A 16,862-nucleotide genomic window follows, 5' to 3' on the forward strand; every position below is an offset into this window, starting at 1 on the left:
GACGCGGGGCTCGAACTCACGGACCACGAGATCATGACCTGAGCCGAAGTCGGCCGCTTAACCGACTGAGCCACCCAGGCGCCCCGATATTTCTCTATTCTTAAATGGCCTTCCATTTCCTACAGAAAACATTCCCACTTCCCATGCATGGGTATATAAGATTTTTGGTGATTTGAGGCCTGGATCTCTCACTACCCCATATTCTACAAGTATGCTTTGCCGTTTAACATCTCTGTATCTTTATTGTACTCTGCCTTCTGTGTGTCTTTTCTCCTTTTGTGGTCTGGAAAACTCTTGTTCCTCCTTTAATAGTTCAAGTTTCTCCTTCTCTTAGAAGTCACTTTGGGCTGATTTTTGTTCTTTTTCTGATACATTCAATTTGTTCTTTATCTGTGTGTCTTACAACATTCATCACGTTGTGCTCTAATTGTTTATACGTCTATTATACCACCAAGTTATAAGTTACATAAGGGTGGAAGCCCAGGTTTGATCACACTTCTTAATTAACAATATTAAAAGAATAGGCATATTAATTATTATCACTTCTTGAATAGCTTGACTTGGAAGTACATTTTCAAAAGTATCTTGGCTACAATTCTGTAAGTTAGATATTAGTTCCTAATTCCTAGTGCTTAGAAAAGCTAAATAACCTATCTAATGTCATGTAGCTAGTAATTGGTGGAACCAGAATTTGAATCCAGGTAGTCTGATTGCAGAGTCCAAACCATACTGTCTGGAGAGACAGAGGGAGAGAATGGCAGAGGGAGAGGAAGAAGGGATGTGGTGTGCTATTAAGAGGGGCAAAAATAGTTCCATGTGTGGCCAGATTTGTGGATGGGAGTGGTGGGAATGTGGAAACTGAGGACTGAAGAGTTGGTTCAGGTTAAATTATTAATATCCTAGTGTATCATGATAAAGAGTTTAGATTCTGTCCTGTAGCTAATGAGTTCATTTTGGATGTAAGCTTAGAAATTACATAACTACAATTTAACATATAGAAAGACAGCTTTCGCTGTTTCCTGGCAAACAGAGGTAATTAGGCAACCCTCTGTGATAATGTTCAAATTATAGCAGGAGGTGGACTTCTGGATCCAGAATGTTGAGAATGGTTTTTGCTTCCATTTTCATCATTGCAGTCCACCTACACCTGTGGAAGAAGTTTTTTAGTAACCACAGGATGTTTCATTTATAAATGTAATACATGTCTGGTTATCTTAATAGCATTTGGATTTGGTCTTTATCCTCAATCTGATATTGTGTATTTATACAAAAATCTTTATAACTGTATATATACTTTAAATTATTTTTGTGTGATTAAATTATATTAAAATTCACAGTCTGAGCTCCGTCAGTTCAGTGTCTGACTCTTGATTTCTGCTCAGGTCATGATCTCAGGGTCATAAGATTGGGCCCTGCATCAGTTTCCGCACTGGACATGGAGCCTTCTTAAGATTTTCTCTCTTTCTCTCTCTCTCTCCCTCCCTCACTCCCTCCCTCCCTCCCTCCCTCTACCCCTGTGTGCACACACACTCTCTCTCAAAAATAAACAAATAAACAAATATAAACAAAATAGGGGCACCTGGGTGGCTCAGTTGGTTAAGCATCCACCTCTTGATTCTGGCTTGAGTCATGATCTCATGGTACATGAGATTGAGCCCTGTGTCTGGCTCTGCCCTGGTGGTATGGAGCCTGCTTGGGATTCTTTCTCTCCCTCTCTCTCAGCCCCTCCCCTGTGCTCACCTATACACGTGCTCTCTCTCTCTCAAAATAAATAAATAAACATTTAAAATAAAAATAAAAATGGGTGCCTGGGTGGCTCAGACAGTTAAGTGTCTGACTTTGGCTCAGGTCATGATCTCACATTTTGTGAGTTTGAGCTGAGTTTGAGCCCCATATTGGGCTCTCTGCTGTCAGTGCAGAGCCTGCTTTGGATCCTCTCAGGGCACCTGGGTGGCTCACTGGGTTAAGTGGCAGACTCTTAATTTCTTCTCAGATTCATGAGTTCAAGCCCCACATCGGGCTCTGCTCTGTTTTTTGTTCTGGGATCATCGGAACTGGGAAGGACATGATACAGATTCATGACAGTTCCTTAATCTTATTAAGAATACACTGTTGGCAACTATGACAATAACTAGCTATAATGAGTATCTGCCATGTGGCAGGCACTGTGCTGAGTATTTTACACACATGGTTGGTAATCACCACATTAAGGTAATGTGACCACATTCTACAGATGAGAAAACAGGCTGAGAAAAGAGATTCATTAATAAACCTGAGGTCACACAGCTAGTAAGTGACAGAAACTGAATTTAACTTCAAATTTGTCTGACTAAATTCCACACCTCTTTCACTACATAAAATTTCTTTCAATCAGCAATTGAGATAAATATCTGAGGAGATTCATATCTGTACAGAAGCAGCAAAAACTGAAAAAAGGAAGCAGGATTATCGGATTTCTAATTTTAAATATTATTTTATACTATGAAAATTTGAAGTAGAATTACAGAAATAGTTGTTAGAATTCTAAGTCTAATTTGTGAATTTTTCTAGTGGAAAATTGATAGTCTCGTCTTCAATGCAGTAGTCACCAAAAATGGATTTTCTGTCTCTAGTTTTAAGATAAAATTGGCTGCAGCATTGGCAAGATGTCGAATCAAACATGATGCCCTTTCAATTTACCACATTCTTCCAGAAACAGTTAGGAACCAGGAACTAAGGGCCTCCACTTTGCCACTTTATGCTTGGATAAATACTTGTAAAATCAGGTAAGAGTTTTAATCAAATCCTTTATTTTTATTTCAAGTTGCTAGCCTTTCTAAATAATGTGATAAGAAATACTACCTTTCTCCTCGGTGGACATGTCTAGGGGAGTGACTGGGAAATCATGATTTAGTTCAGGATCCTATCAACAAATTCCCTGAAAACTGGTACAGTGTCTCTGAAAAACAGTATGGAGGTTCCCCAAAAAGTTAAAAATAGAACTACTCTATGATCCAGCAATTACACTACTAGGTATTTACCCAAAGGATACAAAAATTGGATTTGAAGGGGTACATACACCCCGATGTTTATAGCAGCATTATCAATAATAGCCAAACTATGGACAGAGCCTAAATGCCCATCAATTGATGAATGGATACAGATACAATGGAATATAACTTAGCCATCAAAAAGAATGAGATCTTGCCATTTGCAATGACATGGATAGAGCTAGAGGGTACTGTGCTAAGCAAAATGTCAGTCAGAGAAAGACAAATACCATGCAATTCAGTCATATGGGGAATTTAAACAAACAAAAGATGAACACATGGGAAGTGGGGAGAAAAAAAGAGGGAAACAAACCATAAGAGACTCTTAATGATAGAGAACAAACAGAGTTGATCGAGGGAGGTGCATGGGGGAGGGCACTTGTTATGATGAGCACTGGGTGTTATATGTAAATTATGAATCACTGAATTCTACTCCTGAAACCAATATTGCACTGTATGTTAACTAACTAGAATTTAAATAAAAATTAAAAAAAAAACCACCAAATTCCTAAATGGTAATTACATAAATATGTTAACTTTTCTGTCTTTAATTATCTTTTAACTTATTGTTGGCTAAAATTATAAGTTCCATTAAATGCAATAAATGCAGTGATACTTTTTTTTGGGTGGGGGGGAAGATGGTAATGTTAAGTGCATTTTTAATATATTTTTAATTACAACCTAATATTGCATATTTACAGCCCTGAAGAAGTTTATTATAGTTTGAAGAAAAGAGGCTATAATAAAGTCAAATCTGTATTGCATATTGATGATAAAGTCTTTGCTGTGGACCAACATTGCTATGATGTCTTAATTTTTCCATCTCATCTTAAAAATAATCTTCTAAATATAGATCTTTTCAAAGATTATAAACTTATATTTCAGGTAAGCATTTACTTTCATTGTGATTCTCAATAATCCTACTTATTCAAAGAATCTCTCTACTTAAAAATAAAACCTAACACGGGGCACCTGGGTGGCTCAGTGGTTAAGTGTTGAACTCTTGATTTCGGCTCAGGTCATGATCTCATGGTTTGTAAGATCAAGTACTATTGGATTCTGCTTACAGAGCCTGCTTGGAAATCTCTCTTTCCCTCTCTTTTTTGCCTCTCCCCCACTCTCTTTCTCTTTCTCTCTCAAAATAAACAAACAAAAAAAACACTTAAAAAAAACCCTAACAAACTGATTATATTTTTATAGATGATCAAAAAGGTTAATAAAGCCTAATTTTCAACCTTGAATAAAATTAATACCCCTACAATCAGTGTTCCTATTGTACTCTAGCATCTTTGTCCCATGTAAAGTTATGAAGAACATGTTCTCCTTCTCAGACTCTATAGACGGGGATAATTGTATTGCTGGCAGCTGAAAGGCTGTAGTTTTCTCTTCCAAGGGAGGATTTAAAAAAATGCAATGAGGGGTACCTGGTGGCTCAGTCAGTTAAGTGTCCAACTCTTGGTTTTGGCTCAGATCATGATCTCACAGTTTTGTGAGGTCAAGCCCCTCATTGGGCTCTGTGCTGGCAGCTTGGAGCCTGTTTGGGATCATCTCTCTTTTCCTCTCTCTGCCCCACCTCCCAATTGCACTATCTCTGATTCTCTCTCAAAATAAATAAATAAACTAAAAAAAAAAAAAAAGTGCAATGATACCTTTTCTACCTTCCATTTCTGAGGAAGATGCTAGTACCATCCTGAATTTGAAAATGCAATATGTAATACCTTCCCATTATTTCCTTAATATGGCCTTAGAGCCTTGATTTGTAAGAGGTATATGATGACTATCAATGTAGGGAGAGAATATGAGAAATAATGTGGTTTCAACAGAATGAAAAACAATTAGATTCAATAGAATGAAAAATCCTCAGATTCCAATTTTTGCCTTAGATTTACCTTGTTCTTCTAAGTTTTATCCCTTGACAGCATCCATATTCTTGGGTAGAATGTCTTGGCCTTTATTCAGCAATGATACCCTGCTGAGCACTGAGATCAACTACAAAAACTGATCTGTCTAGCCCCCTTTTATAAGCTTGTCAACCATCTTGTAATATCTGTAAACTAGCAGCAATTTAAATGATAGTGTAATGGGGAAGAAAGAATGGAAGTAGCTGATGAGTTTTCATCAAGGGGTAAGAATGGGAGCTGTAGTAGGATATCACTAATCTATTAATTACATTTTGGGGATTTTGGCATTGTCTTAGTACTATATAAAAGTTAAATGATAACTAGGCTAAACAAAGTTCAGGTCTTTGTTTTAAATCTGTTTATATCAGTTATTTTTGTTAACTTTGTATTCTAACATATATTAAGGTGTTTTAAACTCAAAAGGATTAGGTATCTCAACACTCCTACCAAGTACTTATTTTACCTAAGCAAAAAGAAATCAGTTCATGCCTCTTGTCAAACCCTTTGAAGTTCTAATCATATCGTTATCTTATAGGACAAATCTCGAAGTCTCGCTGTCCATTCTGTAAAGGCTTTATTAAATATGGATGATGATATCTTAATGGTCAATACAGGTTCATGGTACACAGTTGCCCATATGTCAATATTAACAAATAATAATACCTCAAAAATATTTGTGTGTGGAGTAAAATCTCAAGCTAAGGATCCTGACCTGAAGAACCTTTTTACAAAAATGGGATGTAAAAGTATGTATAAATATTTATTTGTTTGGTAATTAATGTTATATTAAATTTAGAAATGTCAAAAATGTTTGAATTTGTTACTTTTTGTAACATAAAAACTCTTTACATACTATACTCTTAAAATCTTCACTAATTCATATTATACCAGGCTCTTCTCATTGTTTAATATTGGTTAAACAACTATAGTTGAAATGAATGAATATATTGGCACTTTGGTACGTTGCTTGGCATTAGCTACTGTATAATTTGAAATTCAAATAATAGTTAAAGTAGGTGGTACAAATTATCATCCTTTAATAATATAAGAGCACAGTCAAAGAAGTGCTTGACAGTGTTAATATCTAGGATTAGAAGCTAAGTCCCTTAGGCTTCTTATTTGCAAAATCTTTTTCATTGGATCATGCTGTGACCAAAGATAACATTTTATTGTAGGTTCAGTGAGGCTGAAAAACTAAGCAAAACTTTTGACAGATTCACATCAGATTAAGATGATCTGGGATTGTTAGTGCCAGATGTAGCTGCCTACCAGAAGCAAAAGTTAATTTCCTCTGGAAGAAAATAACATCATCCTAGGTCTCATATTATCTCCTAATTATTTTCAAATACAATGTCTGGCAGTCATTAAAAAACAAACCAAAAAAAAGACAAACAGGAAGAAAAGATATGACTGATATAAAGAGAAAAACGCTACAATAGGAGCAAACCCACAAATGGTCCAGATACTAGAGATATCAGATGTGGACTTGAAAATAACTATGATACATATGCTGAAGAGACTAAATGCCAAGTTTCAGAATTTCAGTAGACAACTGGAAACTGTAATTTTTTTTAAGTCAAAAGAAGATTCTAGAACTAGAAAATACAACATGTGAAATTAAGAAGTAAGTAGATTTAACAGTAGATTAGGCAGAGCTAAAGAAAGAATAAGCTAACTGACAAACCACAAAAATATCCAGACTGAAGAAGGGGAAATAAAGGGTTAATAATATGGAAAAGATCATAAAACACACATGGGACCCAGTGATTCAGTGATCTTCCATATGCTGTGATGGGAACACAAAGAGGAGAAAATGAATTAAGAAGAGATGATATTTGAAATTAAGGCTGGGAGTTTTTCCTTTTCTTTTTTTTTTTTTAATTTAAAAAAATGTTTATTTATTTTTGAGAGAGAGAGGCAGAGTGCAAGCTCTGTGAGCACAGAGCCTGATGCACAGCTCAAACTCAGGAACCATGAGGTCATGACCTGAGCTGAAGTCGACACTTAACCACCTGAACCACCCAGTGCCCCAAGGCTGGGAATTTTTCAAAATAGATGAAATGAAGCCACAGATTCAAGAAGCCCTATGAACTCCAGTAAGAATAAATATATAGAAAACATATTAGGTACATTGTGGCATAACTGCTGAAAACCAAAGACAAAGCAGCCCAGGTGGTAATATATATTACCTTTAATGGAAAAGCAATAAAACTAAAAACTTAACTTTTTAACAGAAATAACTGAAACCAGAAAACTATTAATGTATTCATAGTGCAGAAAGAAGCTACCAGTTAGATTTCTAAAGTCAGCAGAAAGTCAGTGGTATATGTTATATCTGGGGCAGTCAATACACAAATAATTAAATAATGTTTAACTAATAGCTAAGAAGGCGAAGAAAATGGAATATGGAGTTGGAATACCAATTAACATAAAAAAGGTAAGACAAAAAAAGGTAAGACAAATAGAAAACAGATTAAACTTTAAAAATATATGTATTTTTATACATATATATTTATAAGAGAATATATATGTATAAATATATTTTTGTTTATAAGAGAAACCCTTTACATATAAGGATATAAAAAAAACTTAGAAGGACAGAAAAAGATATACATTACATATACCAACAAAAGAACTATTGACAAAGTAGATTTAAATAAGAAACATTACTAGAAATATAATTATAACATGTTCATCGGGAAAATGAAAGAGTATGAAAGTAGTATGTGCTTAATAACATAATCTCAAAATGCATAAAGCAAAATTATCCAGAACCAGCAGAAAACATACTCTGTATATAGAAAATCCTTAAAAAAATTGTATGAAAAAACTATTAGAACTAATCAATGGATTGAAAGACACAAATATAAAAAATCAATTATTTCTATACACTAGTAATAGATAATCAAAAAGTGAAAGTAAGAAAACAGTCTTATTTATAAAAACATCAAAAACATCAAACTTCCTAATCAATGTTGTATTGTGAGTCATAGGCAATATGGTAAAAAAAGAAAGGAAGAAATAAAAGATATAAAAATTGGAAAGGAAGAAATAAAACTGTTTTTTATTAATAGGTTACATAGTTATATATGGGGAAAATCCAAAATAATCTACAACTAAACTATAGATTTCACAAATGATTTTTGTAAGGTTCATAGATACAAAGTCAGCATACAAATTCAATTTCTACCTACCAAAAATGAAAATTTGAAAATGAAGCAGGTATCTTTTATAATAGTACCAAAAACCATAACACATTTATACATCTAATAAAAGTACATCTTTTGTACTAAAAGTACAAAAGTACTAAAAGTACATCTTTTGTACTAAAAGTACATCTAATAAAAGATGTGTAAGACCTCCTCATAAAACTATAGACCATTACTGAAAGACCAAAGACTTAACCAAATCTAAGAATAAATCACGTTCATGAACTGAAAAATTCAATGTTATAAAGATGACCTTTCTCTCCAAGTTGATCTTCATGGATTCAGTTCAAGCCACGTGACACTGTAGAGTACTGAGATTTTTTTTTTTTCAGTAAATGGGGGTAGAAAAAATGAAACTGACCTGTACTTCACACCATCAATACAAATCTAGAGTCTCCTAGAATTTATTATAGGAGAAACACTTAATGACTGGGATTGGCAGATTTCTTAAACAGGACACATAAAGCACTAATCATAAAAGAAAAGATTTATAAATTGGACTGTAGTAAACTTTTGAAAAATTTTAAATTTCTGTGCATTAAGATTAAGAGAGTGCAAAGGCAAACTGTAGAGAGGGAACATATAAACTAGTGAAGAGTTTTTATCCACAGTGTATAAGGAATTCTTACAAATTAACAATGAATAGACAACCTAACTGGAAAATGTGCAAGAGACATGACCAGGCATTTCACAAAAGAGGATATCCAAATGCCAAAAAAAAAAAAAAAAAAAAAGTGAAAGTCGTCAATCCCATTACTAATCAGGGAAATGCAATTAAAATCACAACTTACCGCCACATGTCCACAGAGTGATTAAAATGAAAAATATCGGCAGTACCATGTACTGGCAAGGTAAAGAGCATTGGGAAGGCTCAAACACAGCTGGTGGGACTGTAAACTTGTGCAATCACTCTAGAAAGCTAGCATTAATCACTAAAATTGAATATGTACATACCAATGACCCAGCATTTCACTTCCAGTTACCCTCTGAATTTTTACCTAGTTACCAAGAGAGAATAGGAACCTCTAAGTAACCAAGCAGTGGAGGAAGGAAGTTTCTTCTTTTAGAAGTATTCTAGCTAATATGAAAAAGGTATGACAGAATTAAAATAGGTGACAGAATTAAAATAGGTCTATTTTGCAACCTCTTTGCTGGTACCAGAAAGATAACTTAGTGGATAAATATGACATCACTTGTGAAGTAGTTTTGCTCCCCTCTCCACTCTCTCCACACCCCCACCCCCACCAAAAAAAAGGAAAGAAAAAGAAAAAAAAAGCCAGAATCTAATTAAGCTTCTAAAGATACAACTAGTAAGTTATAAGAAGCACAGAACACAGGAACATGCTAGAGTACACTCTAGGGAAGCAATTAGCAAAATCCAGACTGTAGAAAAGCTGTCCGTAGTACAAATAACCATGTTTCATTAGGGAATAAGTTGTAAGAAAAAATGGAAAGGGAACCTATCAATAAGAAGAAATTTAAAATAAGGCTTATCAACTAATTACAATGTATGTACTTTATTAAAATCCTGATTCAAACAAATTGTAAAAAACTTTTGTCATGTGTGAGACTATGGGGAAATTTGAGCCATGATTGGATTCCATTATTTTTTAATGATGATAAGGAATTCTTATTTTTTTTAATTTGTGTGGTTATATTTTTAAAGGAGTTCTTTTAGAGCTATGTGGTGAAATATTTATAGATTTAAAATAATATGGGTTGGGGTGGAAGTGGGTACAGATGTAGATGAAACAGGATTGGGCATGAATGGTTCACTGTTGAATGTCCATGATGGGTACTTGAGAATTTATTATGTTTTTATGTGTGTTTTTGTATGTTTGAACTTTTCCAATCGAAATTTTAAAATAGAAAGAAAAAAAAAAAAGGCCCACTGATTAAAAAAAAAAAAAAAAACCAGTTTCAAAACAGACAGAATAGGAAGATGAACAGGGTGATCAGACAAGAGAAAGGGGGTGGGGGAACAATTTTAGTGATGACTCCTCAGCAGGTGAGGGGACTGGGAGTCATTGCAGAAGTGGAGGGGTGGCCTGAAGATAGGGGCACAGATTATGATACTCAGTGAGGACAGACTTCCTTCCAACTAAACTAAAGTCCTTAAGGAACATTAGACTGCCTCATAAATGCTACTGATACCCATTTTTTCTCTGAGGAAGATGGAATATAAAAGGAGATTACAATGGGAAAGGGAAATAACCAACACTGAGCATTTACTATGTGCTAGGCACCATACTAAACTGCTTTATTTCAGTCTTCACCACAATTAGATGAGGCAGGCATTGTTATCCCATTTTATGAGTAAGAAAATGGGGGCTCAGATTAAGTCACGCAGCTAGTAAATACCGAAGTTGGGAGTCATCCTTGGGTGTCTCTGCCCCCAAAGCCCATTTCCCTCCACTATGTCATAGTATTTTAAAAGAATCTGAAGTTCAGGGCACCTAGGTGGCTCAGTCGGTTAAGCATCTGATTTTGGCTCAGGTCATGATCTCATGGTTTGAGCTCTGTTTTGGGTGAGCTCAAGCCCTGTTTCGGGCGTATATGAGCCCTGCTTTGGGTAAGCCCTGCTTCTCTATCGCTCTCTTTCCCTCTCTCTCTCCCTCTCTTTCTCTGCCCCTGATGGGATTCTCTCTCTCTGCGCACCCCCCCCCGCCCCTCGCTCACTTGTGCCCTTTCTCTCTCTCTCTCTCAAAAAAAAAAAAAAAGTAATCTGAAGTTCAGAATGAAAAATTATATTTTATGTAGGAGATATTTAAATTTCAAAATTGTTCTCTCAAGTGAAGGAGAAAGAATTCATGTGTTAACTCTGATAAGTTATCAGAGAAGAATAGCTCTCTTTTCTGACTATATGAGATGACTTTTTGTGAGGCTGAGGATTTAAAAATGAAAAATGATAGGGGCGTCTGGGTGGCTCAGTCATTTGAGTGTTTGACTTCAGCTTCGGCTCAGGTCATGATCTCATGGTTGGTGAGTCTGAGCCCTGCATCTGACTCTCTGCTGTTGGCACCAAGCCCGCTTCGGATCCTCTGTCCCCCCGTCTTTCTGCCCCTTTCCTGCTTGCTCTGTCTTTCAAAATAAATAAACAGTAAAAAAAATGAACAATGATAAATAGATCTAACTACAAACTGTATTAAGATTTTTAATGAATATTTTTGCACTAATTGTTCTGTTTTTTTCCCTCCAAGATATTGAAATACTTCATGAGGCATTTCTGAACATTGAATCAAAGGATCATAGATTGCAGAAAGTTAAAGTGATTCTGCTGCTTCCTCGCTGCTCAGGACTGGGTGTTAGTAATCCAGTGGAGTTTATATTAAACGAGCATGAAGGTACTTTAAAAAATTTTCATTTATAAATTATTGAAATTTGTTGATAAATGTCAAAAATAAAATTATTTAAAATCACTAAAATGACATATCAAATATATCTTATTAATGAATAGCTACCATGCATAGAGCACTTACAATGTGTAAAGTACTTTACATTCATTGTTTCACTGAATACTTATAGCAATCCTTTGTGATATGGGCAAGGGGGAATATTAAAATTACTCATTTATTTATTAATATTTATTTATTTTTGAAAGAGCACAAGCGGGAGAGGGGGAAAGAGTGGGGAAAGGGTCTGAAGCAGGCTCTGTACTGACAGGCTGACCGTAGTAGTGAGCCCTATGTGGGGCTCCGACTCACAAAGCATGAGATCATGACCTGAGCCAAAGTCGGACGCTCAGCTGACTGAGCTACCCAGGTACCCTAAAAATATTTAATAATAGGAATGATGTAGGTAATCAGAACACATGTTGGCCGGTATGCTCTTCTGGTATATACCAGTGCTCAAGATATAGACATTAAAATTTATCAGCATTTTATAGATGAAAATACTGAGACTCAGAAAGATTAATTCATTTTTATAAGGTCACACAAGCTCTAGTTAGTAGCAGAGCTAGAATTCAAATTTAGATCAGCCAGACTCTATAGACTGTGCTCTAAAATGATCCTAATTAAATTATAATCACACTATTTCAAACTCAAGACTTCTATAATCCCTAGTATGTATGTTTTCTGATACTAATACTTCAGATTAAGTATTAATTCTAGAAATACTTTACTTCTTTAAGAAATTATAAAATATTAACATTACCATTTATTGAGCACTCATATATAAGGCACTGAGCTAAGCACTTTGCTTTATTTCACTAAATCCTCACAAGAACTCAGTGAGTTAGTTACAGTAGTCTCCCCTTATCTGTGGGGATTTGTTGCAAGACCCCCAGTGGATGCCTGAAACCATAGATATCACTGAACCCTATGTATACTACATTTTTCCCTGTACATATGCCCCTATGATAAAGTTCAGTTTATAAATCAGGCACAGTAAGATATTAATAACAACAATAATAAAATAGAGCAGTCATAACAATATTCTGAAATGAAAGTTATGTGAATGTGGTTTCTTTTTCAAAATATCTTACTGTACTCTACTTACCCTTCTTGTGATGATGTAAGATGACAAAATGCCTACCTCCATGATGAGATAAAGCCAAGTGAGTGACGCAGGCACTATGATGTAGCCTTGAGTTCCTAGTGATCTTCTGCTGATTCGGCAGAAAAAGGATTATCGGCTTCCAGGACTGTGGTTGACCTCCAGTAACTGAAACTGCAGAAAGCAAAACCACGGATACTTACTTCTACATTTTACAAGTACAGAATCTGAGGCCCAGAGGTGTAGAAGTGTCCCAGGGCCATGTGACTAGTGTCAGAGCCCAGATTCAAACACAGCAGCTCTGACTCTGAGGCTGGCACTCTGAGCCACTTTTTAAACCACAGTGTATGGCCGTGCATTGACTGAAATGCATTCTTACTGTAATCTGTTCCTATTGAAAGCCCTAGTTGAATGAGGTTAACTAGAATATTAGATAAGGAAGACATTTCACCAACATTCAGCAGATAGTGAATACTTGCTTTCTGTTTCTAGCAAGGTCAGGATCAAAAGTGAGAAAAAAAAATGGAGGGAAAGAAACTCATATTTATTGTGCACAAGTATGTCCCAGTCACTATTCTAGGTGTCACCCATCACTATCACTTAATATTCACAATAACTTTTTGAGGATAGTGTTCTTTTGTTATCTCTGTTTTACAGTGGGGGAGGGGAACAAGACTCTGAGAAATCTCACAAGTTGCTTAAGGTCACATAGCTAGTAAATAGAGAAGCTGGGATTCAAATTCAGATTAGTTAGCACATTCCACGATACCGGACAGTCTGGAACTGAGTTTATACTGCACCCTGTGGAATTTTTGACTCGCTATGGAAAATGTCCTTGCAGTGAGAGTAAAACAGAATAACCAATTCAAGTGGAGAATAGTGAGCTGAGAAACTTTCTATGTTAACTGGGAAATAATCAAATAAGAAGAATTAGTAGACATAGGAAAAGAGGGGAGGAGATAGCTGCAACTATAATAGACATAGCAGTGAAGAGAGTTAGAGCTCCCAACTGAGAAACTCTGGCCTTATTCTGGGTCATTTCGAAGTGGGAATGCAGAAAAAAATAAACCATAGGTAAAAATGAACTCGGGGTTGGGAGAGGAGCTCAAAGGGAACCACAAGAGACGAAAAGGGAGAAAGTAAAAAGTTTCCTGGGGGCACCTGGGTGGCTCAGTCCATTAAGCATCCAACTCTTGATTTTGGTTCAGGTCATGATCTCACAGTTCATGGGATGGAGCCCCGCATCGGGCTCTGTGCTGACAGTGTGGAGCCTGCTTGGGATTCTCTCTCTCCCTCTATCTCTGCCCCTTCCCTGCTCTCACATGCACTCTTTCTCTCAAATAAACTTAAAAAAAAATTTTTTTTTTAAAAAGTTTCCTAGGTATTAGCAATGTTCTGAAAGCTTTGCTGAAGAGGCAAGAGGATAAGCCAAGAAGTCGTCTTTGGCAAACCTGGAAAAAGGAGGGTTTCCTCTGAGGAAGTAATAGCCAGAGCAAATAAGAAGCTGTTGACCTAGTGCCAAGGGTAGAAATATGACTAATAAGTTTAGTGGGGATGAATTGAAAAGACTTGGATACTAGGTGGAAGGGAAAAATCATGAATTAGTTTAGAAAACATTTTAACATTGAAAAATGTGAGAAACATTGAAGAATACATGAAATTGTTCCTTGCTAATAACTGGGAATTATTTTAAAATGGGATGAAGCAATAGCACTGCTAGGAATTTACCCAAAGAATACAGGAGGGCTGATTCGTAGGGGCACATGTGCCCCAAAGTTTATAGCAGCACTTTCAACAATAGCCAAAGTATGGGGGCACCTGGGTGGCTCAGTCGGGTAAGCATCTGACTTTGGCTCAGGTCATGATCTCCAGGTTTGTGAGTTTGAGCCCCACATCGGGTTCTGTGCTGCCAGCTCGGAGCCTGGAGCCTGCTTTGGATTCTGTGTCTTCCTCTCTCTCCGCCCCTACCCTGCTCACACTTTGTCTGTCTCTCTCTCAAAAGTAAATAAACATTAAAAAATTTTTTTGAAAATAGCCAAATTATGGAAAGAGCCGAGATGTCCATTAACTGATGAATGGATAAAGAAGATGTGGCATATATATACAATGGAATACTACTTGGTGATGAAAAAGAATGAAACCTTGCCATTTGCAACAATATGGATGGAACTGGAGGGTATTATGCTAAGTGAAACAAGCCAGTCAGCAAAAGACAGATATCATATGTTTTCTCATAACAAATGTGGAATTTGAGAAACTTAACAAAAGACCATGGGGGAAGGGAAGGAAAAGTTACAGAGAGGGAGGCAAACCATAAGAGACTCTTAAATATAGAAAACAAACTGAGGGTTGATGAGGGTGGGGGGTTGGGGGGCTGGGGAAAATGGGAGATGGGCATTGAGGAGGGTACTTGTTGGGATGAGCACTGGATATTGTGAGGCGAATGTGATAACCACTATGCTACAGAAACATGGATGTTGTATGTAAGTGATGAATCACAGGAATCTACTCCTGAAGCCAAGACTATACTGTATACATTGTATGTTAGCTAATGTGACAATAAATTATTAAAAAATACATACAATAAAATGGAGTGAAAGAGGTAAATTGATGTGGTTTTATAGTATAATAATGTATAAATAGTCCTTAAAAGTGGTGAAGAGAGAGAGAAAAATGTGAAGTGTAAAAATAAACTGGGAAGAAATGGAGTTTAATTAACCTTTACTGATATTACTAGAATGGGGAACAGCCAAATATATGGCATAAATAATTATGCCATATAATTGGCTCTCCTACTCCAGGGACTTACTGAGAGGCAGAATAAAGAGAAGTTAGAAGTTTGGACTCTGGTCAGATTTCTGAGCTAAAATATGGCTCTTCACCTAGTAGCTATATGACCTCAGATAAGTGGTTTAATGTATGTTTGAACAGTTTTCTTAATGTTAAAAGGGATAATAATGTTTCAGGGGGTTGACAAAATACTGTATACAAAGTAGTATTCAATACATCCTAGTTAATATTATCAAGAAGTATGTTTTGAAAAATTTTTAAGTTACTTTAAGAGCTTCTTGATCTGTTTCTTAATCTATGTAGACTAGATTTACTTCTCTGAATTCTTTCCTTCCAAAATTTCTTTCAGTAAGTTAATGTTTTTAACTGTATCCTTTTGTGTTCTTTCCTACTCAGCACTGATTATAGCTCATCAGTTTCTGCCTTGGAAATAAATCTTTTTTCTTTTTCTCTATTAGGCTCCACACTTACAGCATTCTCGCTTCTGTGCCTAAATGACAGAACCTAATCTAAGTTAGCTTGTAGGATGACTATCTCAGAAGAACTTAAAGAAGAAAGAAAAACAATACTAAAACCAAACTAAACAAAATTACCCTTATTTTGTTTTTTAATTTTGACTCAGCGTTTTTATAATACTCTTTATTTAGTTTTAATAAATATTATTAATATTTATTAAATATTAATAAATATTAAATATATATTAATATATTAATATATTAATATTATTAATAGGGAAAATGGTTGGGGCGCCTGGGTGGCTCAGTTGGTTAACCATCTAACTTCGGCTTAGGTCATGATCTCCCTGTTCATGAGTTCAGGCCCCACGTCCAGCTCTGTGCTGACAGCTCAGGGCCTGGAACCTGCTTCAGATTCTGTGGTTCCCTCTCTCTTTTCCCTTCCCCTTACACTCTGTCTCTCTCAAAAATAAATGAACATTTAAAGAAAATAGGGGAAATGATTGAAAAATTAAACAATGTGATTATAGCAATATATGAAAAACACCTAATAGTGATATATTTAAAAGTATTTCTTTGCTTTTAGATACAGGTTTACTTAAAGATTTCTCTCAAGGAGGTACATCAGAAGATAAACTTCACATTCTTGTTCAACAGCAATATGAACAGCTAACACATGCAATGAAATGTAAGTTTATTATCAGTTCAATCTTAAAATACATTGTAAATCTTAGAAATATTAATACTTCATTTATCTATTATAATCAGGCAATGAAGTGTGAGCCATAAGTGAATTTTCCAGAACACTCAGCCTTAGCACCTTCCAATATCAAAGTATTTATTTTTACCAACTCAACCTGTCTTTTATTATTTTTTTAAATGTTTTTATTTATTTTTGAGACAGAGAGACAGAGCATGAGCAGGGGTGGGGCAGAGAGAGAGGGAGACACAGAATCCGAAGCAGGCTCCAGGCTCCGAGCT

General features: G+C 35.7%; 1 protein-coding gene across 2 annotated transcripts in view; it reads left to right on the forward strand.

The window, feature by feature from the left end:
* Window positions 1-16,862, forward strand: part of NSUN7 (NOP2/Sun RNA methyltransferase family member 7) — a 52,250-nt gene that overhangs the window by 20,633 nt on the left and 14,755 nt on the right. For both annotated transcript variants that reach the window (XM_049631945.1, XM_049631946.1), the window contains exons 5-9: window positions 2,613-2,765; window positions 3,731-3,914; window positions 5,466-5,676; window positions 11,340-11,483; window positions 16,468-16,569. In XM_049631945.1, coding sequence (XP_049487902.1) covers window positions 2,613-2,765; window positions 3,731-3,914; window positions 5,466-5,676; window positions 11,340-11,483; window positions 16,468-16,569 — 794 coding nt within the window. The remainder of the gene's footprint in view (window positions 1-2,612; window positions 2,766-3,730; window positions 3,915-5,465; window positions 5,677-11,339; window positions 11,484-16,467; window positions 16,570-16,862) is intronic.

This window comes from Panthera uncia, chromosome B1 (genome assembly GCF_023721935.1).
Source record: "Panthera uncia isolate 11264 chromosome B1, Puncia_PCG_1.0, whole genome shotgun sequence".
Lineage (NCBI taxonomy): Eukaryota > Metazoa > Chordata > Mammalia > Carnivora > Felidae > Panthera > Panthera uncia.